General features: G+C 56.9%; 2 protein-coding genes across 2 annotated transcripts in view; one reads left to right on the top strand and one right to left on the bottom strand.

Moving 5' to 3' along the window:
• The window catches only part of TSPEAR (thrombospondin type laminin G domain and EAR repeats), a 187,920-nt gene that overhangs the window by 46,175 nt on the left and 120,474 nt on the right, over positions 1-21,271 (top strand). The gene's annotated exons all lie outside the window — the stretch shown is intronic.
• On the bottom strand, positions 17,809-19,257 carry LOC144301542 (uncharacterized). Its single transcript, XM_077878674.1, has 3 exons — positions 18,904-19,257; positions 18,217-18,816; positions 17,809-18,174 (listed from the first exon to the last, which is right to left on the bottom strand). Exons 1-3 carry the CDS (start codon positions 19,210-19,212, stop codon positions 17,809-17,811), a joined length of 1,275 nt encoding a protein of 424 aa, XP_077734800.1. The 5' UTR covers positions 19,213-19,257.

The following is a 21,271-nucleotide window of genomic DNA, read 5'->3' as shown; positions in this document are numbered from 1 at the left end:
GTGGCTGTCCCCGCTTGTCACACCAGCCGCCGAGGCATCGGCTGTCCCACGTCTCCTGCCGTGGCCACTACAGTTGCATGACCCCCACGTGGGCAGCCTGACAGTTGGGAGATACACCTTGGGAGATTTATTTTCTATTTTTTCTTAATAGGATGACAAGCATGCAGGAAAGTACAGAAAACCTGAGGGCACAGCTTGGTGAACATTCACAAAGTGGGTGTTCCCTGTAACCGCCGCGGGTCCAGGGAGTGGACGCGCCCCGTGCCCAGAGCCTCCGTGCCTCCCCCCCACCCGCCCCCATCCTCCTGGGGTGGCCAGCACCCCGATCTCCAGCACAACTGAGGACTTTCCCCTGTTTCTGAACTTACTGAGAGAGGGATCTCCTGCTAGCCTGCAGTCTGTTTCTGGTGTTCGGGTTCATCTAGCTCAGAAAACAGGCGAGGGAGCGGGCTCGTTTTTGTACGAGCTTGGAGAGGTTTACTGCTTGGAGTGCCAGCTGGCACCCACAAACCCCCTGGGTCTGGCCTTAAGACAAGAGGGTGGATTCCGAGTCCTGATCCGATTTCTCTAATGGTTACAGCTTATTCAAGTTCTAAATGACTCATTTTGGGAAGCTATATACTTTGTTAGAGAATTTATTGGGGTGAAGTTGTTCGTGACATCCATTGCTTATTATATTATATTTTTAAAAGATTTTGTTTATTTATTCATGAAAGACACAGAGACAGAGAGAGGGAGAGACACAGGCAGAGGGAGAAGCAGGCTCCATGCAGGGAGCCCGACGTGGGATTCGATCCCGGGACCCCGGGGTCATGCCCTGGGCTGAAGGCAGATGCTAAACCGCTGAGCCACCCGGGCATCCTTTTAAAATTTAATTTAATTTAATTTAATTTAATTTAATTTAATTTAATTTAATTTAATTTAATCTATTCTATTCTATTCTATTCTATTCTATTCTTTCTTAAAATATTTTACTTATTCATGAGACACAGAGAGAGAGAGAGGTAGAGACACAGGCAGAGGGAGAAGCAGGCTCCATGCAGGGAGCCAGACGTGGGACTGGATCCTGGGACCCCAGGGTCACGCCCTGAGCCAGAGGCAGATGCTCAATCACAGAGCCCCCGCCCCACCCACCCCAGGCATCCCTACTTGGAGGTTTTCGAGATAAAACACTCCTTGCCAGTGTCTCACTTCATCACAACTCATGAAAAGCTGAAGAAAAGTATCCTCAATTTTTCAAATTCTGAGTAAGTTGATCCTTGACGTCACTTTTCTTCCTGCCCAGTCGTGTTCAAGGGACGTGTGCCGCAGTGTCTCCCTGCGAGCGAAGGGCCGTGGCTCCTCCGAGGCATGAATGCACATTTTGCATTTCGAGGCTGTCCTCTGTGGTATGTTGAAGCGCAGGAGAGTCACATCTTCCCGCTGAATTTCATCATCACTGATGATAATACGCATCGTTACTGGCAGCGCTTTCTACCTCAAGGTGTAGTTCGTCTATTGTGGCCGCTGCACCTGATGTTCCTGGTTAGGGTCTGCTGGGCGCATTTCCTTACTTTCAACCTTTCTGCTCTTGACCTCGGGGACGGGGCTTGACACCTCATGTAAAGGAGTAGGAGCAGATCTGTCCGTCTTTCCGGCTTGCGGGCTCCTGGTCTCTGCCGCAGCCACGAAGCCCTGCTGTTGCCGCACGAATAGCCACACACGGTGTGCGAGCCCAGGAGCGTGGCCGTGTCCGGTGAGGCCAGGCCCGCAGCCCTGGGCCTCTGCGAGGGGCGCAGCCGGGCACCCCCACGTAGACGGCAACCACACGGAGCTGAATTTTTTTTTTTTGAATTTTATTTAAAAAAAATTCAATCCCTGCTTCTCACCTGGACACTTTCATCTCACTCTGTTTATCACGGTCGCAAATACATGGGAATTTATTTCTGTCGTCTTATTTTGTGATTCTCTTTGCCCCACTGTTGCACGCCGCTCCGAGCAGTCCTCTCCTACCTGCGCTCGCACTGACGTTTTACGAGTCTCCTTGTGTTTTCCCCCTTCCCTGGTCGTGACGTTCCCACGCCGTCTCGTCTTTCCCCCGTGGTCCCGAGGACTCCAGCGGTCTGGCGTTGGTCACGTCCCTTCTCGCCCTGAGAATAAAAGCAGATTCCCTGCAACGTATCAGCATTGCGTGTCCAGGGCTCTAGTTTTAACTTGATTTTTATTCTAACCGCACAGCATCTGCAGCTCTTCTCCTCGGTTAATGTTTGTCCATCCACATGTTCTCCCAGCTTCTAAAGTCACTGTCCCTGCCTGCCCCCGGGTCCCGTGCTTCTTCCTGGGGGTGTCCTGCAGGTGCTCCCTGGGGTGGGGGGGCCTGGGCCTGGGGGTGTGGCCGGGGTGTGACAGGGCGTGGCCGGGCGGGTCTGCAGGCCGCCTCCCCCGGTTGCTGGTGTCCTGGCGACAGACACACCCCCTGTTTGTGCTGTTTTTGCTTATGGCCCTTCCTGTGCCGGGGGCTCCGGGAAACAGCCCCACAGGGTGACCCCAGCCTAGGGCACAGCCTCACCTGGGAAGGGTTCAGGCCACGCGGTGCCGGATGGGCCCTGCGGGCATGTTGGCTGGTGGCCTGTTGGCGTGGGGTGGACAGACGGGCGCCCCCGGGGTCGTCCCCCCAACAACAGCTTGCTGGCTCCCTGGGTGTCCCTGCTGGGTGCTGACGCTTGTACCCCGTGGCCTGTCCATGCTGGGTCTATCAGCTCCCCCTTCTGGGCCTCTTCTTGCTGGGGTGGCCAGGCATCCTGCCCGCTGGTGTGGGGCCTGGCTGTGGGAAGATGGGAGGACGTGGCTGAACGTGCCCTCACCCCTGCCCATGGGGGAGCCGCCCGGGCCTGGCCCAGGATGGGATAGGTGGGGCCAAGGCCCTGCAGCCCCGGGAAGGGTGACCAGGTCTCGCCCCAGACAGCAGGTAACCTGCTGAGGAGGGTTCAGCCCCGCGGGTCCCACGTGCCCGAACCACAAAGGTGGAGGGTCTTCCACATAGGATCTTGATAAAACTTCGCTGTGAATCTCTGGGGAAGAAATCACTGTCCCTGTTTGTGCCAAGAGCCGGTCCCAGGCCGGGCAGTGGCGGGGATTTGAAGCCAGGTCGAGCTGCGCCCCCAGTGGGTGGGCGATCCTGGCACAGGGTGGATTCTGGAGCAGGGGTCGGGGACGAGGAGAGTGGGGTCCCCCTCTGGCCTCTGGGACATCCTGGACATGTGCTGGTCTCCTCATCCATGTCCTCAGGAGCCATCCAGCAAGGCCGGCCACCTCCCCGAGCCCGAAGCTCAGCCCTTGGCTCCAGATTCCAGAGAGGGGCTAAGGCACAAGCCCCTAGGAATGAGGGGGCCGATGGGCCCTGTGCCATTGTGAACAATGCCCCTTTCATTCAAAACTGATGACAAATTCCGTGGACACCCTAACCGGAGGCCTCTACCCGCCCTCGCTTCGTCAGCAAATGACCTGTAACCCTGGCCAACGAAGGCCCCCAGGGCGGCCATGGCGTGGACCCCATCTGTGGCCCCTCAGAGCTTCTCTGATCACCTCCTCGACCGGGCCGCGCCCTGGCTTCTACAGCACAGCCTCGTTTCCGAGACCCAGGAGATGGAGTCGTGCAGCATGTCTGGCTCCGTGCCTCCTCCTCTCCATGATAGGTGGGGATGCAGGTCCCCCCCGCCACGTATTTTAGGCATTTTTACTCCCCCTGTGCCCACGGTAGGGATGTGCCACACGGTACCCAGCCTGCGGTCCACAGACCTCTGGGCTGGCTCCTGCTCATGGAGGGGCCCACGCAGACGTTACGCTCACCTGCGCGTGTGCCCTTTGTGACGATGTGTGAACACATTTCTATCAGACACGTGTTTAGGAGCTGAGTTGCGGGTTTTTAGGACACGCATATTTTCAACCTACTAGACAATACCCAACATAAATCCTTTTAAGGTAAGGTGTGTAGCACGATTCCACCAAGTTACACTTCCACCAGGAGGCAGGGGTTCCAGGGCCTCATCCTTGATAAAGCTTAGTATTGATGCTCTCTCTCTCAATCTCTCTCTTTTTAAAAGATTTCATTAATTTATTCATGAGAGACATAGAGAGATTGAGAGAGAGAGAGAGAGAGAGAGAGAGAGAGAGGCAGAGACACAGGCAGAGGGAGAAGCAGGCTCCATGCAGGGAGCTCGACGTGGGACTCGATCCCGGGACCCCAAGACCAGGCCCTGGGCTGAAGGCAGGTGCCAAACTGCTGAGCCACCTGAGCTGCTTTTTTTTTTTTTTTATATTTCATTCATTTATTGATGCTCTATCTTTTAAAGATTTATTTATTTGAGACAGAAAGAGAGAGAGAGAGAGGAGAGAGAGAGAGAGAACGAGTGCAGGGAGGAGCAGGGGGAGAGAGAGAACCCCAAGCAGACTTCCAGCTGAGCTCGGCGCCCGTTGCGGCGGCTCAATCCCACAACCTTGAGATCATGACTTGAGCTGAACCCAGGGAGTAGGTCACTTAACTGACTGAGCCACCCGGGGCGCCGCTTAGCCCTGATTCTCTCTTTTTAAAGTCAGGTGTGTTGAGGTGCGACTTACATATAGTAAAATTTAGTCTTTTTACGAGTACTTGCAAAGAACTTGTATAAATGTGTACGGTTTACATCACACCCGCACCACGATGGTGACACAGGACTTCACGACGCACCCCCCCGCCCCCCGCCACCCCATATGCCCTCACGACCGGCCCAGCATCTGGAAACCACCGATCTGGTCACTCTAGGTGTGCTTCTTCTTTTTTTTTTTTTTTTTAATTTTTATCTATTTGTGATAGTCACAGAGAGAGAGAGAGGCAGAGACACAGGCAGAGAGAGAAGCAGGCTCCATGCACCGGGAGCCCGATATGGGATTCGATCCCGGGTCTCCAGGATCGCGCCCTGGGCCAAAGGCAGGCGCCAAACCGCTGTGCCACCCAGGGATCCCGGTGTGCTTCTTCTAGAACGCCATATAAATGGAACCCATGGCATGAAGCCTTCCGTGCTTCTTTGGCTCCCGTCACTTGGAACAGTCCCTCTGGGGCTCATTCACGTCGTTGCCTTCATCAGTAGCATGTTCTTCTGATTTGCTGAGTAGTGTCGGACACCCCCTGGGTGGTGGTGGCCGTGAGGTTTGCCTCGAGTTTCTGGCTAGTACGAATGAACCACTATGACGCTCACGGGCAGGTTTCTTTGTAGGCATATGTTTTTATTCCCCCTGAGTAACTGTCCAGGAGTGGGATAGCCGGGCTGCGGGCTAGGGGTCCGTCCTGATGCCACCTTGCCTTGATCAATGTAGCTCTAGGGGGACTCCCCAAATCACCTACTCTTTGTTTTCCAACTTTGCTCCTTCTTCTTACGCAAGTTGTTTTAGGCAGTCCTAGTTTCTTTGTCTTCCCATATAGGCATCAGAGTAAGCTTATCAATATCTTTAAAAATTCATATTGAGATTTTGATTGGGATTGTGTTGGAACTATAGATCAGTTTTGGGGAAAATTCTTTTTTTTTTTTTTGAACCATGGATTATTTAGAAGTGGGTTGGTTAATTTCCAAATTACGTGGGAGGTTGCCAGCTATCCTTTTGTTATTAATGTCTAATTTCACTGTAGTCAGAGAATATATTGTATTATTTCAATTCCTTTAAATTTGCTGAAGTTTATTTTTATGGTGGATAACATGGTCTTTTTTGGTATATATTCCATAAGCACTTGAAAACAATGTGTATTCGTCAGTCGCCGGGTGATGTTTGATAAGTATTAACTAGGCCAAGTTGGTTGGCGGTACTGTTGGGCCCTTTACATCCTTATTGATTTTCTGTCTACATGTTCGATTCACTGCTGAGAAGCTCAAGTCCCATGATAACAAAACATGTGGATTTGTCCATTTTCCCCTGCAGTTCTTTCAGTTTTTTTTTTTTGGTTTGTTTTGTTTCAAGTGTTTTGAAATATTGTTATTAGGTTCTTACACATTTAGGATTCTTAATGTTTTCATGGTGAATTAACCTCTTTATTATTATGCAATATTCCTTTTTATCCTTGGTACCATGTTGTATTCTGAAATATACATTTTATATTAGTATAGCCATTCCAACTTCATTTATTTTTTAAAAATATTTCATTTGAATTCAATTTGCCAGCATATAACACCCAGTGCTCATCCCATCAAGTACCCTCCTCAGTGTCCGTCACCCAGTCACCCCAGCCCCCTCTCCTCCCCTTCTGCAACCCTTTGTTTCCTAGGGTTAGGAATCTCTCATGGTTTGTCTCCCTCTCTGATTTCCCCCGCTCAGTTCCCATCCTTTCCCTTATAATCTATTTGGTTATTTCTTATATTCTACATTTGAGTGAGACCATATGATGATTGGTTTTCTCTTATTCACTTACTTCACTCAGCATAATACCCTCCAGTTCCATCCATATCAAAGCAAATGGTAATTATTCATCCTTTCTGACGGCCGAGTGACACCCGGTGTGTGCATAGACCACGTCTTCTTCCTCCATCATCTGTCCATGGACGTCGAGGCTCCTCCCACAGTGTGGCCCCTGTGGACACGGCTGCTGTGAACACTGGGGTGCAGGTGCCCCTCTGAATCACTACATCTGTATCTTTTGGGTAAATCCCCAGTAGTGCAAGTGCGGGGTCATATAGGGTAGCTCTATTTTTAACTTTTTGAGGACCCTCCATACTGTTTTTCCACAGTGGCTGCACCAGCCTGCATTCCCGCCAGCAGGTGAGAGGCTCCCCTTTCTCCGCGTCCTCTCCAACATGTGCTGTTTCCTGTCTTGTTAATTGTAGGCATTCTGATAGGTGTGAGGTGGGATCTCATTGTGGTTTTGATGTGCTTTTCCTTGATATCAAGTGATGTTGAGCATCTTTCCATGTGTCTGTGGCCACGTGTAAGTCTCCTCTGGAGAGTTGTCTGTTCATGCCTTCCGCCCATTTCTTGACTGGATTGTTTGTTTCTTAGGTGTTGAGTTTGAGAAGTTCTTTATAGATCTTGGATACTAGCCCTTTATCTAGGGGCTAGTATCTGTCATTTGCAAGTATCTTCTTCCATCCTGTAGGTTGTCTTTTAGTTTTGTTGACTATTTCCTTTGCTGTGCAGAAGCTTTTCATCCTGATGAAGTCCCAAAAGTTCATTTTTACTTTTGTTTCCCTTGCAGGGAAGTGGCTGAGGTCAAAGAGGTTGCTGTCCGTGTTCTCCTCTAGGATTTTGATGGATTCCTGTCTCACATTTAGGCCTTTCATCCATTTTGAGTTTATTTTTGTGCATGGTGTGAGAAAGTGGTCCCATTTCATTCTCCTGCATGTGGCCTCCAATTTTCCGAATGCCATTTACTGAAGAGACTCTTTTTCCCAGTGGATAATCTTTCCTGCTTTGTCAAAGATGAGTTGGCCATAGAGTTGAGGGCCCATTTCTGGGTTCTCTATTCTGTTCCATTGATCTGTGTGTCTGTTTCTGTGCCACACTGATGGTCACAGCTTTGTAATACAGCTTGAGGTCAGGCATTGTGATGACACCAGCTTTGGTTTTCTTTTTCAACATTCCTTTGGCTATTTGTGGTCTTTTCTGGTTCCATACAAATCTTAGAATTATTTGTTCCAACTCTGTGAAAAATGTTGACGGTATTTGCATTGAATGTATAGATTTTTCTGTATAGTCACACTTTCATTTTTTAAAAGGTTTTATTTATTTATTCATGAGAGACACAGAGAGAGGCATAGACACAGGCCGAGGGAGAAGCAGGCTCCCTCAGGGGAGCCCGATGTGGAACTCGATCCCAGGACCCTGGGATCACGCCCTAAGCCGAAGACAGACGCTCAGTCACTGACCCACCCAGGTGTCCCTGTATAGTCACACTTTTTAAAAAAAATTTTTTTATTTATTTATGATAGTCACACAGAGAGAGAGAGAGAGAGAGAGAGAGAGGCAGAGACACAGGCAGAGGGAGAAGCAGGCTCCATGCACCGGGAGCCTGACATGGGATTCGATCCCGGGTCTCCAGGATAGCGCCCTGGGCCAAAGGCAGGCACCAAACTGCTGCGCCACCCAGGGATCCCTATAGTCACACTTTTAATGATGTGTCCACGTCATTATGTTTTATAGGGGTTGGGGATATATTTATACTACTTGAGGTATTATGAGCTTTTTGGATCTGTGGTTTTATGTATTTCATTATTTTTAGATACTTTCTCAGCTCTTATCTCTTATTTCTTCTGCCTTATTTTCTCTCTCCTGCTTCTCTGGGACTTTAATTACATGCATTAGTGATGATTTGATATCTTCCTAGAGCTCTTTGATGTTCTGTTCTTGTTTTTCCTCCCACTTTCTCTTTGTGTGTGTGTTTTAAAGATTTTACTATTGTTTTTAAATAATCTCTCCACTCAATGTGGGACTAGAACTTACAGCCCTGAAATCAAGAGTTGCATGCTCCACTGACTGAACCAGCCATATGGCCCTCTTTGTGTTTTAATATGGGAAATTTCTATTTACTTATCTTCATTTTTTTTTTAATTTTTTATTTATTTATGATGGTCACACACACACAGAGAGAGAGAGAGAGAGAGAGAGAGAGGCAGAGACATAGGCAGAGGGAGAAGCAGGCTTCATGCACCTGGATCCTGACGTGGGATTCGATCCCGGGTCTCCAGGATCGTGCCCTGGGCCAAAGGCAGGTGCCAAACCGCTGCGCCACCCAGGGATCCCTATTTACTTATCTTCAAATTGAACGATTCCACTCTTAGCTGTGTGAAGTATACTCATGAGCTCATTGTAGGAATTAATTTTTGACACTGTATTTTGAATTTTATATTATTGTTTGGGTCTTTCTTACAATTTCCATGTCTCTTCCAAAATTCCCTATCTGTTCATGTATTTAGTCTGTGTTTTACACACTGTCCTTTTACATATTGTGATATTCTGAGCCTGGAGACTCATGGAAGCTCTGCACCCTCTCCTCATGCCTTGCTCTCTGCATCTCTTCCCTCTGGCTGTTTATGAGCTGTATCCTTTTATAATAGAGTGGAAATCTAGTGAGCAAAAGCTTCTCTGAGTTCTGTGAGGCATTGTAACATATCAGTTGAACCTAGGGACCTCCGATCCAGAGCCGGTTGGTCAGAAATTTAGGTGACAGGCTAAGCTTGCAGGTGGCATCTGAAGTGGGGTGTGGTGTCAGTCTTCTAGGACTGAGCAATTAACCTTTGGGTCTGATGCTGTCTCCAAGTAGATAGTGTCAGAACTGAGTTAAATTTTAGGACACCATGTGGTGTCCCAGAGCACTGTTGGAGGTATGGGGAAGCATCGCCACACATGTGTGAAAACACAATTTGTGTATTAATCACAATTAATTAATTAATAGAAGCCTTCTTTGCCCCACACGATAGAATGTGTCACTCCATCCCACAGGTAACGATCATCCTAAATTTAATATTTGTCATTCTCACGCTTTTATCTATACATTTACCACATGTCCTCCATAAATATTCACATCTCTTACATATTTGCCACTTTGACTCTTTTTAGTGCTTTCTGGATACTTTCTTTGGACCTGCCTTCTGATTTTTCTAATCCCCTCTTTAGCTGTGTGTTTTATTGTTATGTGATGACCTTCAAGGTACCTAAGAGTTTGGATTCCTTTGTGGTGGGCTTCCAGGGCTGTGTGCTTAGGGCAAGGGCTGGAGGCGGTGTTCTTGCTCTGCCCTTTCTCCTGCCCCCGTGTGTCTGGCACGTGGAGGGGACCTCTACACATGCCTGCCTCCCCCTCCAATGACTGCTCCTCCTCCTGCAGCTCTACCAGCCAGGCTAAGTTGGACCAGGAGGGCTCTGTTGTCCTGGCCCAGGGTCAGTCTTGAGCAGGCCTATGTGCCTGGGTCGTGGAGGGTGAGGCTTTCTCACTTCCTACTGCTTCTCCCTGCAATGGCCAGACTCCACTTTGTAGTTGGGGAGGGTTTGTGTGAGCTTCCCCTGCCCCCCGCCTTTTGCAGCGCTCTGATTCCTGGCCCCTGTTCAGTGGGGGTAGCTCTTCCTCTGCCCTTCCCCATCTATAAAGTGAGTCTCAGGTGCTGGATGTGGGGATGACCCCTTCCCCCTGCACCCTCCAAGGCCCTCCACCCCAAGCTGAGCTGCTGGAGAAAGGGCTCTTTGAGGAAGGGCTGTTGTACTTATGCTTGTATATGTCTTCGAGATAAGAACTTCAAAATATGTGAGAGTAAACCAGAGGGACAAGCTGCATCAGGAAGGCATGATTTATTTGGCTCACACAGGGTTGGTTCTCTGCTGGAGACAGAGGACCCTGGAAAACCAGGGCTTCCCGGGGGTGGGGAGCACACTTCCCAGGGTCACAGAAGGATCCAGATCATCCTGCTCCATCCTTGCCACTGGCTTCAGAGGGTCTGCTGGGCATGTTCTTCATCTGCCCCATGCAGAACCTGGAGACCCACCGAAGGCTCGTTCCAGGAAGGGTACAGGTGTGGCCCTCGTGCCCTGGGAGCGGCCGGGAGGGAAGCTCATGGGCAGAAGCAGGACGGGGTGCTACAGGAGACGGGCCTGCAGACCAGGGTGGGGCGGGAGGGCTGGCAGGACCCAGAGGACTGGCAGGAGGAGGCCACGAACACCAGGGGCTTGCAGCTCACGGGCAGGCACACGGAGGACTGGGAGGAGGGGATGACATACACGGAGGGCCGGCAGCTCACAGGCACAGACACGGCAGGCTGGCAGCTCACGGGCATGGACACGGAGGGCCGGCAGCTCACGGGCATGGACACGGAGGGCTGGCAGCTCACGGGCATGTAGCCGGACGCCTGGCAGGGGCTGGAGGTGAAGCAGGAAGCCTGGCAGCCCGGGGAGCAGCTGGTGTGGCACATGTTGGCGTGGAGCTGGGCTGGTGTCAGGGAGGAGGGTGGAGGTGTCTGGAGGGTGCTCCCGGGGTGGCCTTTATACCCCGGCTGGAGCGTCCTGGAGCATGACTGCCTGTTGACTTCCTCAGTTGTTTCCAGCACGCTTCCCCCCGCATCCTGTCGCGGGTGTGCTCTCCTGTGTCAGGCTCCACCATAAATACGTTTAGCGTAGAGGCCAATTTCTTCTTCTGTAAACAGGTTGTTCTGGTTTGACTTTGTGTGGGGTTGGGGTGATCTCTCCAGGCCCGCACTGTGCACACAGCACCACTGGCTCCACTCCGGACTGCATCCTTCATCCCTTCTTGCCTCATGCCGTCTGGGGGCACTTTGGGGCAGTGATGCATTCTGAGCTTTTGTTCTGCACAGAGAACATTAAAGTGGGGATCCCTATGCTGGGAAGCAGGGAAGTCTGTGGGACAAGTCGGGCCTCCGCTTGTTTTGTAAATAAAGTTTTATTGGAAACAGTCATGCTCGTTTGCTTCCGTGTTGTCTGGGGCTTGCTCTGTAACGCGGGGTGCTTATCGAGAGCACGCCACTGCCAGCCTGAAATAGTTACTCTCCTCCCTTTATGGAGAGGTGACCCCTTCTGCCTCCTAGTAACCTATGCAACAGCTGGTTTGTTTGTGCAACACATATGTATTGTGTGCCGGCCACAGAGACGTGCTGGCCCCGTGAGGGCGAGCACGTTGTTCAGGGCGAGCAATGAACGAGTGCGTGAAAGTTAATGCGTGAAATGATTCCAGAGCAGACCAAGTCCCAGAAAGAAAAACAGGTTCAGCAGGTAAAGAGGAGTGAAGGCGCTGGTGGGTGGTTTGGGGCCCCCCTGGGTGGAGGCGATGCCGAGAGAACAGAATTAAGACACACGAAAAGTGACTAGGGGACCGTATCAGGAAGTCTAACAACGAGCGATCCCAACCCAAGGAGGAGCAGAGAATGATATTGAGACGTAAATAGTGGACCAAAGTCCCCAATGGTTTTTCAAGTAGGCTCCATGCCCAGTGTGGATCCCAACGGGGGGCTTGAGCTCACCACCCTGAGGTCAAGACCTGAGCTGAGATCAAGAGTCGGATCTTTAACTAACTGAGCCACCCAGGACTCCCCTCCCCCAACTTGTTTTTATTTAAATTCTAATTTATCGATCCAAGAGTCTCAGAAAACCCCTGAAGTCCCGCATAATCTGGCACCGAGGTCGAGGCCCCGGACTCCAGGGTGCAACCGAGCAGCTTCAGATTCCTGCTGCTTCACCCGGTGGTGAGAAGGCCCGCACGTCAGGGACTCTGACTGCACCTCCGTGTAAGTGGGGTCCCCCCCACCCCTTGGATGGTGACAGGGATTGGTGACTAATCAGGGATGAGCGGATCCACGTGCAAGGGTCCTGTGCCCGGCACAGGGCTGGGACTGTGTGATGTGTGTGATGTGGCCACGGCCGCCGGCCACGAGGAGCCCTGCTGCTTGGCTCTGGTCCGTCGGGAAGATTCTGGATCACGGAGTTTCCGAATCGATCCCGGTCTGGCGAACAGGACGGTGCTTGTGTGGACGGAGGATGGTGTATCAGCTCGGGGAGGCCCCCCAACATCCCGATGTGGGGTCCCCTGTCCCCAGCTGACGGTCCCTCGCCATCCTACCCGGGCTCTGAATCCAGAACTCCCGGGGCCACTGGGTCACGGCGAGCCTGCAGCTGACACAGGGTTTCCTGAACTGAGTCACTCGCACCAGGAACTCCGGGAAGAGACGCGGAGGAGGAGGAGGAGGAAAACCATCAGGCGACTGGAGGAAGGGACGCCACAGCTGGGTATAAAGGCCACCAGGGAGGAGCCTCCAGACCAGCCTGTCCTCGTCCCTGACTCCACTCCAGCCCCACTCCACCATGTGCCACACCAGCTGCTCCGAGGGCTGCCAGCCGGCCTGCTGCGTGCCCAGTTCCTGCCAGGTGTCCAGCTGCGTGCCCAGCTCCTGCCAGGTGTCCAGCTGTGTGCCCAGCCCCTGCCAGGTTTCCAGCTGCGTGCTCAGACCCTGCCAGGTATCCAGCTGTGTGCCCAGCTCCTGCCAGGTGTCCAGCTGTGTGCCCAGCCCCTGCCAGGTGACCTTCTGCGTGCCCAGCCCCTGCCAGGTGTCCAGCTATGTTCCCAGCTCCTGCCAGGTGTCCAGCTGTGTGTCAAGCCCCTGCCAGGTGTCCAGCTGTGTGCTCAGCCCCTGCCAGGTGTCCAGCTGCGTGCCCAGCTCCTGCCAGGTGTCCAGCTGTGTGCCCGTGAGCTGCAGGCCAGTTGTGTGCTTTCCAGTGAGCTGCAAGCCTGCCGTGTGCCTGCCCGTGAGCTGCAAGCCCATCGCGTATGTGGCCTCCTCCTGCCAGTCCTCTGGTTGCTGCCAGCCCTCGTGCCCCACCCTGGTCTGCACCCCTGGCCCATGTGGCACCCCCAATTGCTGCTGAGCTGTGGCCTCCTAGGACCCCTCCTCCCTGCAATCAGAAGTAGCTGCTCTGAGCTCCTACCAGGCAGCCCAGGCATCACCCGCCTCAGACATTCTGGACCCAACTGGACCATCTTCCAGCAAAGCCACTTGATCCCCACTAACCAGGCAGAGCGGGTCGCCCACTGGGTCCCCAGGCCCCGGCCTGGGTCACCCACACAGCACCCAGCTGGCTGGTGGGAGTGCCCAGGCTCTGCAGCCGCCCCCACGACAGTCTAATAAATCCCGGAGCGTGTGCGAAGCCCCCAAGTGTGTGCGGCGTGTCTCCTTTAGGGCCTTTCTCGAAACTGCTTTCTCCGGGTAGCTCCCTAGGATCCAGGAGTGCTCCCTCTGCCGAGGCGCCCCGGTTACCAGGTGGCCGTGCCCAGGCGGCGAGGGGGCGAGTGGGCCTCCTGCTCAGCCTGAGGCGCCCCTGAAGCTTCCTTTGGTCCCACTTTGTCCCTCGAACCACCGAGGTTCGTTCTTGCTCTGCTGGGAGGGACTGAGGGTGCGTCTCCAACCTTCCCACCTGCCTTTTAGGTACAAAGATCCCCGCTCAGCCACTAACATACGGAGCCAACCTGGTCGAAAACTGAGACGTGTATGCTCCGGGGAAGAGCACAGCTCCTCCTTCGCCCACGGGGACAGGGCTCTGGGGGTAACTTCCCCCCCACCCCGGAGTCGCCCGCGTCCCTGTCCCCAGGATGGGTTAATACAGCCCTGCAGGCGAGGCGGCTCCGCAGATGGGTGACCTGAGGCTGATGCACTGGGAGGTGGGCAGGGTGGGCCGGGTGGGCCCGTGTGATCCAGGGATTCGTGAGAAGGAGATGGGGGTGTGTGGAAGAGGAGGCCGTGGGAAACGGGATGCTGCGCTGCGGGCTTGGAGCACAGAGTGGGGAGCATGGAGCGGGGAGCACGGAGCGGGTGGTGGAGCACAGAGCACTGACCAGGGAACATTGAGCAAGGTGCAGGGAGCACTAAGCAGGGAGCACCGAGGAAGGAGCACGAAGCAGGGATCACCACTCAGGGAGCAGGGAGCATCAAGCAGGGAGCCCTGCTCAGGGAGCACCATGCAGAGAGCATGAAGTAGGAATCATGGAGCATCCAGCAGGGTGCAGAGAGTACCCAGCAGGGAGCGCCGAGCAGGGAGTCCTGCGCAGGGAGCAGGGAGCACTGAGCAGGGTTCAGGGAGCCCCGCGCAGGGAGCACCGAGCAGGGAGCCCCGAGCAGGGTGCAGGGTGCAGGGAGCACGGAGCAGGGAGCCCCGCGCGGGGACGGCGCTGCGCCCGGGGGCCGGGGGACAGGTGTGCGGGCGCTCCGCAAGGACCGGGCCCCCCAGAGCGCGGCCGCCGGGACCTGAGCGTCCGCCGGGGTCGGTGCTCCCGCAGCGCCGGTGCGTGCGTCCCCGTGGCCCCCGCGCAGACTCAGCCCCTGCGTCGCCAGCCTCGACGCCCGCCGTCCGCGCTCCCGCGTGGGGCCCGCGTGGCTCGGGGTGGGGACCCCCGACCCGCCAACCGGCCCTGCCCCGATGCGCCTGCGCCCCTTGCGGGGGACCGCGGACACCCTCGGGCTGACTCCCCGGGCCGGGGCGCGGGCCGCCGGGAACACACGAGGGCAGGGCAGCGCCAGGGGAGCCGGGGTCAGCGGGGGGGGGGGGGGGGCAGGGGGGGCGCCTGAACCAGGACGTGGTCCCCGGGGAGCACCCGCGGGGTCCTGACCGCGCCGGGACCGCGCACCCACGGTTCTGGGAGCGCCCGGCACCCCCAGGCCTCGGGTCTCGAGCATGTGAGGGTCGGGCCGGGGCGCCTGCGGGGCTCCCTCCTGCAGCCCCGGCCCGAGAGCCCCACCGCGTGTCCAGCCGGGGCCCCTCCCCCCGGGCGCCCCCGGCCCGCCACAGGCAGCGCGAAGGCCCCGCCCCGGGGATGCCCTTGAGGGGTGGGAGGGGGACCGCGCTGCTCCCGGGTGCACCAGGCCGCCGCCCGCAGAGGGGCTCCCTGGGGTCGGGGTGGGGGCTGGGGGGCTCGGAGGGTGGGGGCGGTGGGGGCTTTGAGGCTGGGGGTGTAAAGTCTCAGAGGGTGGGGGTGAGGGCTCGGAGGGTGGGGGTATGGGGGCTCAGAGAGTGGGGGCGGTGGGGGCTCGGAGGGTGGGGGCGTGGAGGCTCGGAGGGTGGGGGTGTGGGGCTCGGAGGGGGGAGATGGGGGCTCGGAGGGTGGGGGGATGGGGGCTCGGAGAGTGGGGGCGGTGGGGGCTCGGAGGGTGGGGGCGGTGGGGGGCTCGGAGGGGGGAGATGGGGGCTCGGAGGGTGGGGGTGTGGGGGCTCGGAGGGTGGGGGTGTGGGGGCTCGGAGGGTGGGGGTGTGGGGCTCGGAGGGGGGAGATGGGGGCTCGGAGGGTGGGGGCAGTGGGGAGCTCGGAGGGTGGGGGCGTGGAGGCTCGGAGGGTGGGGGTGTGGGGGCTCGGAGGGTGGGGGTGTGGGGCTCGGAGGGTGGGGGTGTGGGGCTCGGAGGGGGGAGATGGGGGCTCGGAGGGTGGGGGCAGTGGGGAGCTCGGAGGGTGGGGGAGTGGGGGCTGGGAGCGCTGAGCCGCATCGCTGCAGCAGAACACGCGACCCGGAGGCCGACACCTCCATCGCATTCTCTCCTTGGGCAACGGGGGCTGGCTGGTCGTGTAGACGCCCCGTCTGGGAGCTGTGGGGCAGACCGTGTAGACACTCCCTCTGGGAGCAGCCGTGCTGGCCATGTAGACGCCTCCTCTGTGAGCCGGCCTGGCTGTGTAGACAGCCCATCTGAGAGCAGCCAGGCTCGGTGTGTAGATGCCCTGTCTGGGAGCAGCTGGGATAGCTGTGTAGACACCCTGTCTGGGAGCAGCCAGACTGACCATGTGCACGCCCCATCTGGGAGCCATCTGGCTGGCCGTGTAGACGCCCCATCTGAGAGCAGTCCTGCTGACCGTGTAGATGCCCCGGCCAGGGGTCGTTGGCCACAGGCAGGCTGGCCAGGCCTTTGCAGGGTACCTGAGCCTCCTGCAGGAACCGTCAGGTGGCCCCTGCGTCAAGCCGCCAGCCCAGGGCAGGGGTGCCTCCCGCAGGGCCCCACCTGACCCTCCCACGCACTATTTTGGCGCTGTTGTGGGCTGTGGGTTGCTGGGAGGTTGACTTCCTGGGGAGTCAACCTCATGCCCTTTGAGATCCACCCGGGTCTCCGCCTTTATCTGTGCAGATGGTCTGGTTTTCATGAAATTTAAATAAACAAGTAACGGGCACAGGTTTTGAATCAATTCAGGCGAACTGAGGGGTTTAAGAGCCCAGCCCCTTTCCCTTTCGAGGCCCCTTGGCTCTGGGTCCTCCCCCGGGGTAGAGCCCGCCTGGGGCCAGGGGAGCCAGCCTCTGAGGGGGCGCCTGTCCTCTCCCGCCTGCCGCGCCTCTGCTCTTCTGCCCCCGGGCCTCTCCCCCCTGTTCCTGGTACAAGACATAAGGGGGGCCTGATGCCGGCCTGGTTGGTCTGCCTGGTGCCCGCCTGGCCCCCCAGCGCTGTGGTCCCCTGAGACTACAGGCCCGTCCTCCCCCGCTGTCCCGAGGGTTTGTCCACAAGGCACCTTTTTGCCCCCATCTCCTTAATCAGGCCTCGAAGCTTTGAGTAGAGTGGATGATGCCTGACCCACCCTGCACCCCTCTCGGGGTCTACAGGGATTTGCGGGGCTCAGAGCGCCAGCCCTTGTGCCCACCCAGCAAGCGGCCGCTCCTCTGTGTGGGGACCCCTCCCCAGGGGAGTCAGCACGGTGCTGGGTACTGACCCTCGGGGTCCCACCAGTTAGGGTCCTGCAGCTCCCTTTCACCTGCACGGGCAGGGGGCCGGGTGGGCCGGAGCCCGAAGGCCACTCAGGGTGCGGGCCTTCTGTGGCCCTGCTCACCTCCCGGGCCCAGGCTGGGAGGGCTCCGCACCGTGGGTGGGTGTGGGTGTGGGTGTGGGTGTGAGTGTGGGTGTGGGGGGGTCCTGGGAGGGGAAGGGCCAGGTGCGTGCAGGCGACATCCGCATTCAGACCTCGTCTCTCAGGGGCTTTGAGCTTGGACGTGAGACTGTGTCGTCACTGTTTGCGGCTCCCCCCAGCAGCCACGGCTCCAACCCAGGGCTCTCCGGGCTCGGAGGAGGAGGGACAGACATACGCCCGTCTCTACTTCACGACACAAACGCTTTATTGATCACAGTAATTGGCCTTAGTCACGCGGATTACAAGCCACGGCTCCTGCAGACGAGGGCCTCGGGGCCGCAGGTCGCCCCTGCTGAGGGCTGCGGGCCGTCTCCCCAGAGAGGGGCGGGCGGCCTGTTCAGGTTCCCAGTTGGCAGCAGCCGCATGTCCACCGGGGGCAGGGGGTCCCGGGGTTGGGGGACGGGGGGCTCAGCAGCTGAGATGGCAGCTCCCGGGGCAGTTCAGGCTGCTCAGCTGCAGGCGGGGCGGCGGCAGGCCTGGCGGGAGCACACGGGGCGGCACAGCAGGGACACACTGGAGGCCTGGGGGCGACAGCTGGGCTGGCAGGGGGAGGGGGAGGCGCAGCAGGCGGGCCGGCACAAGGGGCGGCAGAGGAGGGACACGCAGGAGGAGGGTCTGCAGGGGCTGGGCTGGCAGCAGGGGGAGGCCTGGCAGCAGACAGGCTTGCAGCAGATGGGGGTGCAGCAGACGGGCTTGCAGCAGATGGGGGTGCAGCACATGGGCTTGCAGCAGACAGACCCACAGCTGTCTTCCTGGCAGGGGGAGGAGCTGCAGCAGGAGGACTGGCAGCTAGACTGTTGGCAGCAGGGGGAGGTCTCACAGCAGACCGGGGTGCAGCAGACAGGGGTGCAGCACACAGGCTTGCAGCAGACGGGGGTGCAGCACACGGGCTTGCAGCAGACAGACACACAGCTGTCCTCCTGGCAGGGGGAGGAGCTGCAGCAGGACGGCTGGCAGCTAGACTGCTGGCAGCAGGGGGAGGACTCACAGCACAAGGGCTTGCAGCAGACAGGGGTGCAGCACACGGGCTTGCAGCAGATGGGGGTGCAGCACATGGGCTTGCAGCAGACAGACCCACAGCTGTCTTCCTGGCAGGGGGAAGAGCTGCAGCAGGAGGGCTGGCAGCTAGACTGCTGGCAGCAGGGGGAGGCCTTACAGCACACGGGCTTGCAGCAGACAGGGGTGCAGCACACGGGCTTGCAGCAGACAGGGGTGCAGCACACGGGCTTGCAGCAGACAGACACACAGCTGTCCTCCTGGCAGGGGGAGGAGCTGCAGCAGGACGGCTGGCAGCTAGACTGCTGGCAGCAGGGGGAGGACTCACAGCACAAGGGCTTGCAGCAGACAGGGGTGCAGCACACGGGCTTGCAGCAGACAGACACACAGCTGTCTTCCTGGCAGGGGGAAGAGCTGCAGCAAGAGGGCTGGCAGCTAGACTGCTGGCAGCAGGGGGAGGACTCACAGCACACGGGCTTGTAGCAGACGGGGGTGCAACAGACGGGCTTGCAGCAGACGGGGGTGCAGCACACGGGCTTGCAGCAGACGGGGGTGCAGCACACAGGCTTGCAGCAGACAGACACACCGCAGCCCTCCTGGCAGGGGGAGCAGCTGCCGCACGAGGGCTGGCAGGAGCCGGGGCAGGCTGGTGGGCAGGGGCTGGACCCGCAGCTCGCAGGGGTGCAGAGGAGGGTCAGGCAGGAGGCCGGGGCGCAGCAGGGGGGCTCGCAGTAGCTCTCGGGACAGTCGTCCACCTGCCAGGAGGGGTCGGGGCAGGAGTCGCCGGAGCCGGGCAGGCAGACGCGGCCGCCGTAGCTCAGGTCGCTGGAGCAGACGGACAGGGTGGAGGCGGCCATGGTGTGGGTGCTGGGGCGGGGTGTGGGTGCGGGTGAGTGTGTGGGTGCGGGTGTGGGTGTGAGTGTGCGAGGTGCTGGGCCGGCGGCTTTTATACCCCGTGGAGTGTTTGTGTTGTCCCAGGCGACGCTCCCCACGCCTCCCTGGCTTGTTGGTGTTTTGGGCCGTGAGGACCATCATTAGGCCTGTTGTCACGACCCGATGTCGCTCAGCTTGTAAGCCTTCTCCCCGCTGGGCAGGGCTGCTTGTCCCTGACGTGAGCCCAGTTCCCCTGGGAGCCCCGTGGGGAAGGTGTAGCCTCCCTGTGGCCCACCCTGTGGCTGACTCTGTGGCCCCCTCCTGGCAGGTTATGTGCTGAGGGTCCAGGTGCCAGCCCTGGGCTCACGTGACCTGCCCCGTGTGGCCCCAGCCCGGGTGTGCAGGGCCTCACGGGGAGCAGCCGGGTTGTGGAGCAGGAGGACAGAGGTGCATATTTCAGGGCACAGGTGACGTGGGACCGATCGCTCCTGGGCGGCTGGTGAACTTCTGTGGTCCCAGTGTCCACCAAGGCCAGTGAGGAGGAGGCAGATGCCCACAGACAGGGCCCGACACACCCTCCCCAAGGAGGAGCCAGAATGTCCCAGGGAGGCCTGAACTCCCTAGGTCGTTGGGAGGACCGGATTCAAGGACTGATCCTTGGGGCCTAACGCTCTTCCCCGGAGCCTGTGGTCGGTCAGTGGTCCTGGCAGAGGCATTTCCCTGGTTGGGGCCTGAAAGTGGGCTGAGATTTAATCTGGAGGAGGTGGGCGTGGAGTGAGGGTGACGTGGGGACAGTCTATCCAGGACAATCCAACATTGCTTAATTTCAAAACCCAAAGGGAATCTGTTTGGAACATGAATGGAGGAGAAGGTTAGTATGAACGTGAGAAGGTCCTCCCCGCGGAAGCAGGAGAGGGTACGAAAGAATCACATACAAAATTCAAAGCACTCGAGTTTCCAATAAGCACAGGGAAAGCTACTTGAGCTCATTAAGAATCAAATGTTCCCAAATTAAAACAAAAAATGTCACATCTGTAAGATCAACAAAGCTTTAGGACGTTGCGGACTTGTAGCACTGCTGCGCGTGGGGGCCCCACCCCGAGACCCCTAGCAGGCATGATCTTTACAGATTGGGCCCACAATGATACAATTTGTGATTTTGTCCCTTTTAAAGTGTACGAGTCGGTGGCATTTAGCAAAGTCATGATGTTGTACAACCATGACCACCATCTATTTCTAGAACGTTCTCATGGGTCCAGAAGGAAACCCTGTCAATCAGCAATCTGCTTCCTGTCTCTACGGACCTGCCTCGTCCACACACTCCGCCTGGAAGGGCTCACACAGTACGTGGCCCCGTGTCTGACCCCTTTCACGGAGCATGATGTTTGCCAGGCTCGTCCAGGTTGCAGCATGTCCGCGCTTCACTCCTGCCACGGCCGAGTAATATTCCAGCAAACGGCCACCCCACATCTTATTTATCTGCTCATCATCAGTCAGCGGACATCGGGGTTGTTTCCACCTTTTGGCTGTCGTGAATAGCGCCGCCGTGGACGTTGTACACGGTTTTGTTCGAACGCGTCTTTTCAGTTCGCCCTGGTGTCTACCTAGCAGTGGAGTTGCTGGATCAGATGGTGACTCTGCGTTTAACGTTCGAGGACCTGCCAGGCTGCCTTCCACAGCAGCTGCACCGTTTTGCATTTCCAACGGCAAGGTTCCTTCCACATGCTCCCCGACGTTGCTTCTGTTCTGGTTTAAAAAAAAAAAAATCGTAGCCACCCTTGGCTACGATTGGCATCGTAATAAGACGCTGGCATCTTACTGCGGTTTTGACTTCCGTTTCCCTGACGACTGATACTCTTGGGCTTCCTTTCAAGTGCTTGTTGGCTGTCTGAATATTTTCTTTGGAGGGATGTCTGTCAAAGTGCTTTGCCCATTTTTAATTGGGTTATCTGTAGCTTTGTTGAGTTACAGGAGTACTTCATGTATTCTGGATATTAAATTATGCTTTGCAAATATTTTCTGTCATTCTGTGGGTTGCCTTTC

The sequence above is a fragment of the Canis aureus genome, chromosome 30 (genome assembly GCF_053574225.1).
Source record: "Canis aureus isolate CA01 chromosome 30, VMU_Caureus_v.1.0, whole genome shotgun sequence".
NCBI lineage: Eukaryota > Metazoa > Chordata > Mammalia > Carnivora > Canidae > Canis > Canis aureus.
The sequence above is the reverse complement of the archived record's forward strand: the minus strand, read 5'-3'. Positions and strand labels throughout refer to the sequence as shown.